Here is a 15095-nt window from a genome sequence, read left to right on the forward strand (position 1 = left end):
AGGCCAAACTTCTAGGTCAAATCCAGAAAGATACAGAAGGACAAGTTATGTGGTGTATCATTTTAACTTTCAGGTTTCTGCTGTCTAAGACAAATTCAGAATCCTGTAAATTCACATATGCTGTATCTAAAATGCATGGAGGGAGTTACAGGTCCGACTGGTTATGTGTGAGCTGGAGAGCTACACCACAACTCAGTAAGAAGCAGTAACTGAAAAGCAACCTATTTCTCCCTTTTCTCTCTGCTGTTTGAGCTTCCATCTATTTAGATTTAATCCTCTCTTAAACATAAGTGTTTACGATTGCTCATTCAAATAGTTAAGATGGACCACCTTCTATCTTTTATAACAAAGTCTGGAAGAAGTGACATTTCTGGCATTCCCTAACTGTTATTTTGTAATAGCCAGTTCAAAAATGTGTAAGAGACGGTGGTGCAATACCCTGACATTCTGAAGGGACTCGCAGCCCTTCACATCTCCCACAGAAGAGTGCTCAGAGGAGCTGCACACAAGCAGCCTAGGGAGATACCCCTTCTGAAATGGTGCCACTCTTCTGAAAGGAACTCAGGACCAGAGAGGAGGGCAAAAGAAAGCGGACAATGAGAAGCAGTATACTCATTAAAAACAAGCAATCAAACAAAAAACACAGTCTTATTTGCTACATGTCATATTTCAGAGAATCAGATTGTAGTTAGGAGTCAAGCAAAATCTTTAGACACAGCCTCTACAAAGTTTGGTGCTGACATTAAAATACCAATTGTACAAATGATTGTGAAGACTGAAAAAGCCATCAAGCAGAGCCGATCCACTACAGAGGCTGCAAACTTCCATTCATTGCAAATGGCTTCTTCTTCATCCTGGTCTCTGAATCGGTTTGCAATGTACCTGACCTCTTCCAAGATCTTAGCCAAATCTGGGTCACCTTCAGAGGGGTGGCCACTGTGCAGCAGGTTTTCTTCATCTGTTGGTGAGCAGGTCATCCTCCCACAGATCACCCCTGAATCAGTGGTAGGTGTGCAGTGAACCCCTTCCAGCCCCCTAAACCCAATGTATAGCATATTCCCATTACTGGATTGCTGTCCACTCACAGTGTTCATCTCCACACTTGATAGGCTACATCGACGCTGTTTATGTTGACAGGCAGGACGCACTTTATCTTCTCCTGGTCTTTTCATCCTCAGAAACCAAGCACACCAGTTGAGAAGGATGATTCTTGTCTGAAAGAAAATTTTTGAGAATAAGCATCGTTTCACACAGCCACTGTCTGTGGGTGCTATTGGTATTTTTGCAGGCTGCATGACTGTCTGGTCCATGGTCTCTGCTTAGTCTGCACAGGAGTTCTAGAAAATGGTGCCGGAGTTTTCCAGCTGATTAATTTGCCAATCACTGAGGCTGCTTTCTTATTATAGCAGTGCTGTTGATTGTCTCAGGCTAACTATCACTATTGGGAGTCCCCTCTCCTCTGATGGGAGTCTCCATAGTGTTGATTTTTCCTTACACTTGAACAGCTATGTGGCAGCCTTTTCCACCTCTACTAGAAACCACAAATTAAAAGAAAAAACACTTACTGAAGAAGAGTTACTTTTTAATAGTCTTAATAGCGCTGTTTTGGATTGCAGTCAATAAATTGCAATTCTTTCACTCATATTTGTGCTCTAACATTAAATTCACATGAGATTACTGTTTGAAGGGGGCTGCTAAAACAGATGCTATACTGGGCTGGATTGGACTGGACCACCAAGCTTTACAGTGTTTTGGCTCTGTTGTTTTCATGACAGTTGATTGCAGATTTTAGAAGACAGATCTGGATATAGCATGGAGAAAAGATGGAAAAATTACTTTGATTTTAAAAAAAATACTTTGCAAATTTAATCAGTGTGTATAATTTTACTGTTTTCCACATTGCCTTAATCCAGCCTTACAGAAGGTGCAGGCAAGCCAGACGCTGTTTGAGTTCAGATGCAAGCTTCTGTAATTTATTTCAATCAGATTTTAAGAGCTCATTCCAGTGTTTCTTTTCCAGAGCACTAATGAAATATTATTGTCTCATGTAATATGCAAATCTTACACTGTAATAAATATTAGATTTGGTCCATTTATTCTGACTGTGGATTGCCACTCAGAGTAGATACTATATCCAGGCAAACATCCCAACCAGAGACAGATCTTGCCCTGTTCCTCTACTTGCACTGCCAAGCTTCACCAAGAAGGATAATATTCTATTAACTGAGGGCCTGATCCAAAATCTACCAGTATCCAAATAATGTTTAATGGACTTCAACTTCTCAACACTAAAGCTCACTCCTCAACCTCAAGTACTCTGTTTTCTGAGGATGTTTGGCTCAGTACTAAATATTTGTCCTCTTTAGGTCATCAAACATGTGTCTAAAGAGATACACCTTTTATTCTCTTCATTGAAATTTATTTTGAAATCACTACCCCAGAATAGGCCAGGGAATATCTCATTATCTCTTGTCTGCAGGGCACTGCTGTATGCATATCCTTTTTGCCTAGTAAGGATAATAGTAAGTCATTGTTCTAGAGAGAAAAAAAGAGAAATGTCTTTCCATCTTCAGTAATGCCTGATGCTGTTATGAGCCGGGTGAAGTCAGGAAGAGCAGACAGCTGATGATACTCATCAATATTTAATAATCCAATATCAGTGTAATGTTCTCTGTAAAAACAATCACTCATAGAAGTACGTTATAAAGAAAGTCTTCTGTGCTTAGAAAGAGACTTCAATTTTTCTTTGCACTTTACAGGTGTTCTTGACCAGAGATGTAAAGATGAGGATTTTCAGAGCTAGTTTCACTTCCACTTTAACAACCATCTTTAACAACTGCTTTTGAGGCTACTGATGTTTCTGTATGCGCAGCAGCTAAATATGTAGCAGCTGCACAGTTGCACCTTGAGGCTAGTGTATTTCATGCATTTATAATCTCCATCAGCACCTTACTCTTTACTTGTACCTATTTCACTTCTGACACCTGCAGCTTATTTGAAAATCACCTTCATTTATATATTTAGGTTTTAGCAAAATCCTGAGGTGCTTCTAGCTGTTGTGAAGGAGATTTCTGAATATAGAAGCAAGTTGAGATATAGTCATTCTCTTTTGCACACACACACTCTCTAAGAAGCCAACCACACAAAAGGTATCTGGACATGTCATTTCTGGTGAAACTACTTTTCAAAACAAAACGTTTAGGAAGAATTCATATATTTTTAACTTCAGGAAGTAAACATGGGTCACTAGCTACTCTGTCATATCCCTGATCTGGACATTTATGCAACGGATAATGACTGAAAATCAAACCTTACCCATTTAGGCATTTTCCCCCCATCTGGATCATGATGATGGTATTGTAGAACAATAACAGTGACAACAACAGAAAGACCAACAATAATCATAGTGCTGGCAAAATACTGAGCTGCAAAATAAACAGATAAATAAAGCAATATACTTTGGCTGATACTGCTTTGTAGCTATTATAAGGGGTGTTTATATACATGCATACATAGTGTTTAGTTCTTTTTCCAGTGTAGTGATACACATGCTACTGTAGGTACTTGTGAAAGATGTCTCAAAAGCAGAAAGAGCAGCCATTATTTTGAGATGCTCGCCAGTCTTTAGTAATTGTCTTTGTGGAACTGAGCACCTGCCTTTTCTAACCAACCTTGAAAAAAATTGTCCTCTAATTTTCTTCCACCAGCATTGTAGAGACTGGTTAGTACTTCTTTTGAAAAGTCTCTCTTTCTGTTTGAGCAATTACAATGGGAAGATTTAATCATGTTTAGCTCTGTATTCCTAATGTCTGGCCAATTGTGTTGAAACTGCAACAACCTCTTCCATGGAAAACTGACTCCCTTACGCTTTCCCAAAATACACATAGGTTCTCTATTTTGTTCAGAGCAGACAGCACAGAAGTTGTATTAGGGGATCACACCCAACAGAGCCTCTCATCAATTGGCAACATTTTTCTAATTCAATTGCAGTAGGCCATTGTACAGGTGGTAATTTGCCTTACTGCTGGACTTCATGCAAAGTCACTGCACCTCGTTTGGCAAGAAATAAAAGTGAATAAAAACTGTAGTTAGCTTACCGATTAAAGGCACAGAATCAGATGTTGCTGGCATAATTTCAGCCACAAGTAACATGAAGACAGTGAGAGACAATAAAACTGTTATACCTGAAAGATAAACATGCAGTATGAGATTAGATCAGTCGCTTGTAATTACAAGGCAGTTAAGAAGCAGAAAATTAATCTGAAGGAGTGCTCTTTGCAAGCTGCATTCCCACCGTTACCCTTGCACCAGCATATTAGTGGTACTCCTTCTTTCTTGTACTACGTCAAGTTCAGGGTAGCAGTGCTGCCAAACTAGTACCAGTGCTTGCACAGACGTATATATTTTTAGATCCTGGCAGCTGTTCAGCTTTTATCACCATTTGTTAATTGGCTGAGGTAAATCAAAGTAATTCTTGCTGCTTGTTTGCTTCAGAAACATGGTATGATTTTGAGTATTTGAGCATATGACACTTGATTAATTGGCATGGAAGCTAGAGGTGGTATAATGTAGAATATTCCTGAAAAACAGATTTGCTTGGACAGACTTTGGTATCTTTTGATATGAGCTGTTGGATTCTGCACGTGGCTGTGCCCAAGCAGTCTTGACTGTTAATTTTTGGAGTTTGACGTCTATTGCTCAGTGATGAGTTCCCATCTTTCTGGAACAAGGCTTAGCTCTTTTTCTCAGGACTAGTCTTAAACAATAAGGAGTCATTGTCAGGTGGAAAAGGATTTAGAAACAAAGAATTAGGCTTAAAATATGTGGAGGGACTTCTTGATTAGGGAGGCTACTACTCAATTAAACCATGTTCTGGAGAAATGTCAATTTTGTTTCTACCTTTTAACAGCTACGTTCACTTAGTAGAAGCCAGTGCATTTGCAGTTTTGTATGGGGCAAAAAGTTTCATTACATATTTAGCCTCCATCTTAAGGATCAAGTACTTAAAGTCATCAGATTTGTTTCATGAAGCAATACTTTAGTTAAAATTCGCTATAAAAATTAGAATAGTAGCAGTTAGAATCTATCTTTCTGAGAAGGCACCTTAGGCTTTTAATACAAATCACTATTAAAAGGAAATATTAAGAAGAATTCCATGTTGAAGTGTTCAAACGCATATTTGTAAACTTAAGCTTTACTCAGTGAATGTGGGATTTTTCTTCAGCAAATAAACGTCAAAAATGAAACCCTGCTTCTTAAGGAAGGTAGTCAGGAATTGCCATGCTTCTGCTTGGTTGGCTGGAATTTCTCCATTTCACAGCTTCAGTGTACCCTAAGCTGAGAGCAAGGGTTGAACATCACACAGCTTTAGCATCAAACAGTAAAAATAGCTCTTGAGCCAGAATAGGGCACACAAGCTATTCCTCCTTGCCTACTAAGACTGTTTAAAAAACTTTAAAAAGGACAACTTCTTTTGGTTTGGTCATATTTACAATATCCTATTAGGGATTTACCTAGTGAGATCTTTTCTCCCGAGTCTGCTGGAAGCAGAAAAACCAACAAAGCAAGTGCCGATATCAGTACACAAGGAATAAGAAGATTGAGTCCGTAATAGAGTGTCCTACGTCTCATAGTTACTGTGAATGTTACATCTGGGTAGGGTTCTTTACAACATTCATAAAAACTCTCAGTTCTCTTTCCAGGAACTCCTGTGTAGGAGGAAAAAGGAAGAAAACCAGAAATTAATGTGAATAAACTGTGTATTATGTAGTGATTATTTTAAAAAAGGATAAATGTAGCTTTCTAAGTTTTACTGCAGGTAGAACTACTTGTTTAAGCTTAATTCCCAATTAAGTAATTTTTGTCTGATAATAAAGGAAAATAAACCAAAAGATACTTACTGAATTCAAGCAGCAATTTTGTCACCTACTTTTTTATGTCGATTTTCATCGTACATCTGTTCTCAGGTTTTCAAATGCCACTAGCTAGGTCATTTATTAGTTTAATTTCTGTCTTCATTTCCCAATCGTTATTCCATCCATTTCAGCAGTGGAGACAAGGCTCCAAGTTCACAGTGTAAATAAGAAATCAAGAGCTTACCTACTAAATCCCACTCTCCATTTGAAATATAGCCAGATATATCTGCTTCTTGCATTTGTAAGTCCAAGGACCAGCCTCCGTAAGTCCAGGATCCAAACTTCAGGTTACACTTCTGAACATCAAATGGAAACCAACGCACATCTATGTAGCATGAGCTTTTAAATATGCCTAGTTTGGATTTTAAACAAGAACACTTAATTTAAATGCTTGTTCCACATAATTTCATGTACATTTTGTAACCAGACCATGTTCTACATTGCGCCCTCTGTTTTTTACTTGTAAAGCATATTTAGTCTCAGTTGTGTCTTGACATGTAAATAGCAAAAGTCAGTCATAGAAAAGGGAAAGAACTGCACCATTAATGTATTGATGTTATAAACTATTTTTTGAACTACATTTCCATTTTGGCATCTCTTGGGAGAATGTTTAGAGAAGAGCTCAGATTTCTAGATACTGTATTTCAGAAAGAAATGAAGCAGAATACGCAATCTGTTTCTCCTATTTCTTCTATTGAATAAAATAAGAAAACCTGAAATATTTTGTGCTGTCTTATTAGATTTACATGATCTTGATTTATTCAGGAAAGCTAGCTTCTTATTTTTCACTTGTTGAGTCAGGCCCTGTCATTTAGCAGCTTTCAGAATTGAATTGAAAAACCCCTGCCAAATGGAACATCTTAAATCAAAGGAACAAAATCCCCTGAAATCCTCTTGGGATCTTAGATGGAAAAACTAATTTGTCTGGAAAGCACTTGGCTCTATTGCTGTAGTTTCTAAAATTCAGATTCTAGGAAGAGTTAATTCTAAGAATGATGCTAATTGAGTTTGGGAACAAAAACAGTACTCCACTGCTATACATCCAGAGAGTCAGTGATATATTTCTGATATCAACTAAAAATCAAACACAGACTACTTTCCTTTCAGACTAAAATTTGTTTTGATGAAGCATGCAGTGAATCATTTCAAATAGAAGATACATCCAAGATGATAGTAAGCATCTTACTGTAAAGTAGACGAAACAGCTAAATTAATGAAATAAATTTTTATTAAGATGCATTACCATGGCTTTAATAAACAATATATTTTTATATGAAGGGCTTTTATTTATCATCTTTTATACTTCCACACATTTGAAATAGTGCATTATGACAGAAGAATGTACATAATTGCAATAAAAAATATATATTGTATGGTGGTTTTCATGCAAAAGTGTTAACCATGTAATTCATGATGCATCTAGGCTTAAATCTATCAGATGATGCTAGCTAGATAAATAAAATATCAGAGAATTGATGTAAAATTTGAAACTGCACCATACATAAGTAGTCTGAGTTATCAAAATTTATGACGTGAAAACAGCATACCTGGTGGCAGATATTGGCAATGTCCTGAAGAATTGACTAAAACATTAGTGTGAAATGTAGCATCAAATCTTTCATCAGCACTAGAATAGGGAAGAAACAAAATGGGTTATATGCTCTTTGACTGGCTGAAGAATATCTGAGATGAATCTGTTCTTCATAAAAGGATTATTTCTCCCCAAAAACTTGACAGCTTTTCTCCTGTCACGAGTTTTCTGTGGCCTCAAAGTAACTGGACTGATACTATCGGATTTGTTCCTGATTAACAACTGTAAGTGAAGGTGAGCCACCTCATTCTCGCTGCTCACCTGTCCCACTGTATTCATTACAGTGCTTTGGCTCTATTGATTTCCATTTGGAAAGTAAGCACTTTTGAAAAACTCAAGCAGCTGTACAGGGAAATCTGTTCTCTTGCTGTCTGCATTAACAGCAGGTAATGAATACTGAGTAGATGGATACTCCAGTGTCTCATCCTACCCCTTTGCATGGGTGAACGTTACTACTACGTGTCATACATAAGACTGTTTAATGCAGCTTCAGCCTTCATTATCTACTTCAGACACAACCTGGGTTCAGCAAAAAAAAGAAACCCTATTAGAGGTGTCAGTGTAGTGGTGCTGGCCAGGACCACCCTGGTGTGCCGTTCTTACAAGACTCTAGAAAAGAATCATAATGTTACTTGGAGAGTGCTTCAAATTATGAATTGGCAGCTTCTGCCAAGAAACATCTCAACTACCTCTGACACTGTGACCCAGGAATTTACTAGGCATTAAAATTTTAAGAACTTCTAGATGGGAAACAACCTAATTTCAAATATATAGATGATGACATAAAGACTCTTTCCTATGAAAAGTTTAGTAAGTTTGATGACTTAAATCACTTTATGGAAGATGTTTAGATTACTTAGCATTGCAATGGGTATATACTTATATAGTATTGCGCCTTATTTCACAGTTCCCATTTACTACTGCAGGTTTTTGTGGTAAGGTATTACAGATTCTGATCTATACACAGCCTTTAAAGTTTGGGGCCTAGGTATTCAAGAAATTGTCATAGTTACTGAAATTGGTGCCTAGATTAAATTGCACAGAATATACTGGGAAGGTACTAGCAGTGAATGATCTTCGCGTCTCAAAATCATTTCAGGAACTGCTGTGTTGAGTTCATGTCTGATGGTTGTTGGCCCTGATTATAGACATAGGCTCCTTTCTTGGGCTTTCATTTGGGCAGGGGATAAGCAAAATGAGACATAGGCTACTGTACTTTATATTGTTTGTAGTTTCACCTTGTGGGGACGGGTTGGCACACAAGGCCAACCGCACACAGCGTCAGCCACTCTGGGGCAGGGCAAAGGCACCAGCCTCAGGGTCTGGCTTCTTGCTGCAGTCTGTGCTTTCGTTGATCCAAAACCCTCTGTTGTCTCTAGGCTGATTTGAACATGACAAGTCTCCGATGTCTCTTTGCCTACTAGTGGTTTAGTATCTCATAATTTTCTAACCCCCTTCTAAAACATCATCAGAAAAATACAGTAAGAATCTGAGATGGGGAGAAAGTGAAATATTCATAGTTCTAGGAGAAAATAAAGTGTAATAAATGGTGTATTTTTCCAGCAGGAAAACCTGTATTGAAATACTTTTTAAAAAAGAGGACTTTAACATTTGATCTGTTCGGAAGCAAATTTTGTATCTCAGAAGCTAAAATAAAGCAGTTGTTATTTTAGTTATTGTTACTTTGCATTTTATTTTCCCCTTATGTATTTGAAGAAATTACAATTTAAAAATATCTGGACTAGTCTGTGAAATATGCAGACAAGAAAAAACTAAATCCAAGTAATTACTTGCCCATCTGGAGTTGTACTTTTTCCTCTGGTGAGCAGAAGGCTCACAGTGTTGAAAATCTTTGCGACTATTTAATTTGAACTCTGAAAACAAGCAGAAAAGTCTAAATATTGTGTACATAGCATGAATGGATTCTAGCACTTTGAGGAGAAAAGGCAATTAAATTCTAAGGCGGTTGAACTAATGTAGGCCGCTCTCCTTCAGCTTCACAGCTCATGGCTGGATTCTCTTGAGTTTGCGTTGCAGCTTCTCTTCCAACTGGAGCACTCATTGTTCTCCCTCCTCGTCTTGGCTGCCTGGTTTCTTGTCATTTGTAAGAAACTGGTACTGCTAAGATTTCTACTGATTACACTGCTAAATTTGGCAGAAATAAATTTAGAGTGTGCTGGTTTTGGCTGAGATAGAGTTAATTTTCTTCACAGTAGCTAGTATGGGGCTGTGTTTTGGATTTGTGCTGAAAAAAGCGTTGACACACAGGGATGTTTTAGTTACTGCTGAGCAGGGCTCACACAGAGTCAAGGCCTCTTCTGCTTCTCACACCGCCCCACCAGTGAGCAGGCTGGGGGTGCACGAGAAGTTGGGAGGGGACACAGCCGGGACAGCTGACCCCAACTGACCACAGGGATATCCCATACCATATAATGTCATGCTCAGCATATAAACTAGGGGAAAGCTGGCCGGGGGACCGCTGCTTGGGCTGGGCATCAGTCGGAGGGTGGTGAGCAATTGTTTTCATTTACATCACTTGCCTTTCTTGTTTGTTGTTGTTGTTATTTTCCTTTTCATTACAATTTTTATTATTATTATCATTATTATTACTATTTTATTTCATTTCACTTTCTAAACTGTTCTTATCTCAACCCACGAGCTTTCTCACTTTTACTTTTCCGATTCTCTCCCCCATCCCACTGGGGCAGGGGGGGAGTGAGCGAGCGGCTGTGTGGTGCTTAGTTGCCAGCTGGGCTTAAACCACAACACAGAGGATATTGGGGAAAGGGGCAGCAAGAAAGACATACATAAACATACATGAGGAGGAACTTCTTTACTTTGAGGGTGGCAGAGCACTGGAACAGGCTGCCCAGAGAGGTTGTGGAATCTCCTTCTTGAGATACTCAAAACTCGCCTGAAGGCATTCCTGTGCAATCTGCTCTAGGTGAACCTGCTCTGGCGGGGGGGTTGGACTAGATCATCTCCAGAGGTCCCTTCCAACCCCTGTCATCCTGTGATTCTGTGAAACACGTATTCACGCAGGTGTGCACACACACACACGCGCGTAAGTCTCGTTTCCTTAGAAAACCAGACTTAAAGTCCTGCAACAGGTTTCTGTATTAGACATAGACAAGTAATTGCTTTGACTTGAAATTAATAAGGGCTACATGATGAAACTCAAACAAGTAGTCAAATTTAGGATGTAAAAATATCCATGCTGCACAAATTACTTGTAAAGTGGAAATTAATGACTAGAAATAAAAATTCTTAGCCTGCTAGGCTAGATTCTGTTCTCTTCCCCTTGAGTGGAGGGCAGTTAAGCACCAGAGGGTTGCTTCTAAGACCTTGCTGCTGTTTCTGGTAATTGGCAAAAATAAAATTTTTAAAAGGACACAAGTGATCAAGGAACCTAGGTTTCATTGCCATGTGACTTTGCCTTTCGTAAAACACATTCTTAAAAGAATATCAAGAGGTACTCAGACTCAAATATGAAATTCTTTTTTCTGAAAAGGGAGCGTATGTGTTTTTCTACACCATGGTTCTAATTGTTTTTTGAAATGCAGTGCTTCAATTGGGAATGCACCAAGTAGCTAAGCATTTGCTTGATGAGACTTCGCGTTCAAATGTAATGATAGAAAACCATTTCTGCTACATTTCTTCTTTAGGGTGTAACCACTTGAAAGCAGATATTGACTGCAGTACATTGAGATGACGAAGCTGCACCTAGCAAATATAATCCCACTGGGACCTATCTGGAGAATCTCAGGTTTATAAAACTGGAAAAATGAAACTGTTAAAATGAGACATAACTAGCAGAATTTTTGTTATTCCATGAACTGCTGAACACTGTGTGGCCATTTGGAAAATAATACCACTAGAAATGAGCGCTTTTAATAAGTCTAGTAAAACTAACAAAGTGAAAGAGAGCCATACATGACACTAACACAGTCAATCCTGGAATTTGTACATAGGCCAAGATTTTCTTCCCTCAGAAAAACTACAGAGGAACTGGCCCTGCTCTCTTCACAATAGACTGGTTGTAAAATTTAATACAGCTGCCACAAGTTTCTCTGTACTAGGCTGCAGCAAGATGCATAAGGACTCAAGACACAGTGAAACATGCATTCATTAAAATGAAAAATTAATTTATAGTTCATTAATTTCTTTGTAACTGCAGATGCATGTCCCTAGTGAAGTGTATAGAAATTGAAAACATCTATCTCAAAATACCATGTCACTATAAGAGAACATCATAACATTCCCAATGCAATTTCATACAGGAATAAGAATTTGTTTTAAATAGCTTTTCTCTCTGACTAAACTCTGAATAAGATTTTGGATTCAATATGTATTCAAAATAGAAACACTGTAGAATCATTACTTCATGACTGTGCCGTAGTTAACAATCCCGAGATTCAAAACCCTATATTAACAGAAAACTAGGGTTTTCAGTATTTCAGGTTATTAAGTTACCCTTCTCATTCTATAATGCGCTTCTGCTACAGTTAGCATGTATGTATTAATATTACTAATTTCTAAAAAAATTACCCTTTCATTTTGGATATACTTACTTAAATATTGAAGCATAGATCCTCAGACACATTGAAAGTCTCTCTCAGGTATGTGATATATGTGAGGAAGAATATTGTCATAATTCATTCTTTTGGAAACCTCTAAACTGCTATTGTAGAGTACCAATTTTATGGCATACACAGTGTGTTGTTATTCAGCAGAAAAATAGAAATGAATGCATGATTTGTCGGATTCTCCCAAGAATGCTGTCATTTACGGAATCAAGGTAGCTAGGAATAAATGCTCAAGAGAACAAATTTGCATTGAAAAATACATTGAGCAAGAATAATGTTGCAAAAATACCTGTCCAGGTTGCATGCTGCTCCATTTTGTGTACAGAGCACTTGAAAGGGTTTTTAGGCTGGTGTGTGGACAACTGAAGAACTAATTGCTATGCTTAAACTAGAAACAAGAAGTAATCTTGACAGGCAGTTACCGTAAATATGGTGAACTCTAGTGGAGATCACCTCAGATCATTTAGTATTACTTGTACCTTTAAGTGAAGCACTGCATCATGCTGTAATCAAAGCAGTAATGTAGGCCCCAGAGAAGAGTACTAAGTGGCTGACAAATGCTGTCACTGGGTGCTGTTATCACATCATTACAGTTCAACACCACCTGTGACAGTGACATTGATCATACAGGTGATCATCACGTGGCAAAAGGGAGCATAACTGCAGCTGACATATTGGATACAGCTATTCTCTAGGTCCTGTTGCAACAAAAAGCAACTCCTGAAGTGGGGAGAGGGAATCAGGTTGATAAACACAGCAGGGTTGTCTTCTTAGTAGACATATGGCAGAGAAACAGAGAAAAAAAGCCATCAGGAAGACAAAAGGTTCATGTCATCTGCATGGGCAAAAAAAATAGCAACGTACCCTGGCTACCACAAAAGAGCCAGTGCAACATGTACAAAGCAGATGTAAGGTCTTTCTAGTACCCGGGGAACAGCACACAGGCCCACAACAACTGCGGAAAAAGGCAAGTTGTTAAAGAGCAGAAAGCTCTCAGTGCTTTATCTTTTTAAACTAAATAAATTCCACAATGGGAACTACCATATAATGGTGCAGCCAAAGAATCTCTCAATGTCAGCCAAAGGTTCTGCAGTGGATTGATGGCAATCTGTCTGTCCCTGAAATAAGCCCAACTCAGAACAGATAGTTTGAAGAGGAGAGCAGCAAATATTCTAGCTATTTTTATAGCAGGAAGAAAGAGTGACACTAAAACTGGACGTGGGAAAATGCAAACATACTGGCATTTACCTATCCTGCCTCTAGTGAAACCCAAATTAAAGCTAGACAAGCAGTCAAAAGTCAGATTTGAATTTACCAGTAAACATTTAGACCAAACAAATAATTTAAGAGGAAATTATCACTACCTATGCCATTAAACACAGCCAGAAAAGTTTAGTTTTCTAATCTTCTCACAAAACCTAACTAGAATTAGTGGTAGGGAGGATGTTGTTGTTTACAAAGTATTTGCAATTATGACCTTCTCTTTTGTAAACAAGAGACTGGTAATTTTCCAGTATTCCAAAAACCTAGAAAGTTTTGGAGAAGTATTTCAAAACCTAGGTGTTCTGATGAGATGATTATGTCATTTGCCTTGCCTTATCTTTACGATTGGACAGGGTGCTAGATAATCTCATTTAGGCCCTCTTTCCCGCGAAAGGTTGGACCAGTTGATCTTTTGAAGCCCCTTCCAACCTGGGCTATTCTGTAATTCTGTGATCTTCTCTCCTTCCCCACATGAAAAGAGTGTGTCTACCTGTTATAGAGAAGAATATCTGGCTTCCAAATCAGTCCATCAGGAAAACGGACATTCTTCACTCCCGGGTATTCAGACACGTTCCACTGTAGATAATGATCTGTCCAGTACTAAGACATACACACAAAAAGTAAGTTAGGTCATCTCATCCACTGGTTTACTGTAGTTCTGTAGGGACTGGATAGTCTGAAACAATAGGTGTTCTCTTGTTAAAGAGGTACTATTTAGTATCTATGTTTGGAAATGGTGAATTAGGCCACCTAGAGCTCCATGGAAGGCATAAAAATCTCATTTTCAATTCACACAGCAGTGATCATAACAGCCTATAAAAGAAGATTTGGGGTGCTTGTATTTTATTGTTCATGCTGTCTCAGGTGCCAATTTGGGATAAACAGATTTTCTTTTACAATTCATACATCAATGATGTGTGTACAATTCATACTTCAATTATGTTTATCTTCATAGACAACTTTGTTTTCTGTTGTTGGAAATTCTCAGGTTGCAATAACTTGATTATAGACATGAGGTAGAGCAGCCAGCAGTCACGGCTGACAGGGAAAAGAGCTGAAATGGCAGAACGGTTAATACTAACTTAGCAGGTCTTAGCAGCTCCTGTGGCCTGAAGTTAGGCAACCTCGGGGGCAGAGTTCAGCGGCACTGCACTGTCCCACAGGCTTCCTTCCTGGCTGGCACTGACTACACTGGAGGCATCCGCTTGTGCTCCTTTCGACCTGTCCTTGACTTCCAGTATAGGCAGGAAGTCTGTCGCAGTCAAACCAACAGCGTTTTGATCTGTGTTTAGTGTTGCTAAATCCCAGATACTGTCATTGAAACATACAGTCGTGCGCAGTCATAAACAAAAGCACTGCCCCAGGCTGCAGGCAGCTGAGTACCGTGGCAGCCCTAGCAAGCTGGTTACCTCCTGGTCACCTGAGAAACACTAGCATAAGCTGCTGTATTTTCCTGAAACTGAGGTTGCACTTCACCCCTTACTAAGCAGATGACTTGTCGAGATACAAGGGTGGTTACTGTTGTGAGCAAAAGGTATAACTAAGAAATAAAGTTCATTTTATTTCACAAAATTAATTTTTTCTTATAATTTCTATGCTTCATTATATTGTGCCTCTCTCTATCCCCATATTATGTTATTTACATTAATTTCACATAGCTGTGGGCATCACATAACTTACAGTGAGAACTGCTCCAGATTTACAGTGCTGTTGTAATGCCAAATGTTAGTCTTTTAAATG

The 15095-nt window shown here is 38.5% G+C and overlaps 1 protein-coding gene across 1 annotated transcript in view; it reads right to left on the minus strand.

Moving 5' to 3' along the window:
* Positions 1–695: 695 nt before the first annotated feature.
* Positions 696–15095, minus strand: part of CHRFAM7A (CHRNA7 (exons 5-10) and FAM7A (exons A-E) fusion) — a 41691-nt gene continuing 27291 nt past the window's right edge. The window contains exons 4-10 of the mRNA XM_059824031.1: positions 13846–13955; positions 7463–7542; positions 6100–6267; positions 5514–5708; positions 4098–4184; positions 3316–3425; positions 696–1214 (exon numbers count right to left, since the gene is read on the minus strand). Coding sequence (XP_059680014.1) covers positions 696–1214; positions 3316–3425; positions 4098–4184; positions 5514–5708; positions 6100–6267; positions 7463–7542; positions 13846–13955 — 1269 coding nt within the window. The remainder of the gene's footprint in view (positions 1215–3315; positions 3426–4097; positions 4185–5513; positions 5709–6099; positions 6268–7462; positions 7543–13845; positions 13956–15095) is intronic.

Source organism: Gavia stellata, chromosome 13 (assembly GCF_030936135.1).
Source record: "Gavia stellata isolate bGavSte3 chromosome 13, bGavSte3.hap2, whole genome shotgun sequence".
Classification (NCBI taxonomy): Eukaryota; Metazoa; Chordata; class Aves; order Gaviiformes; family Gaviidae; genus Gavia; species Gavia stellata.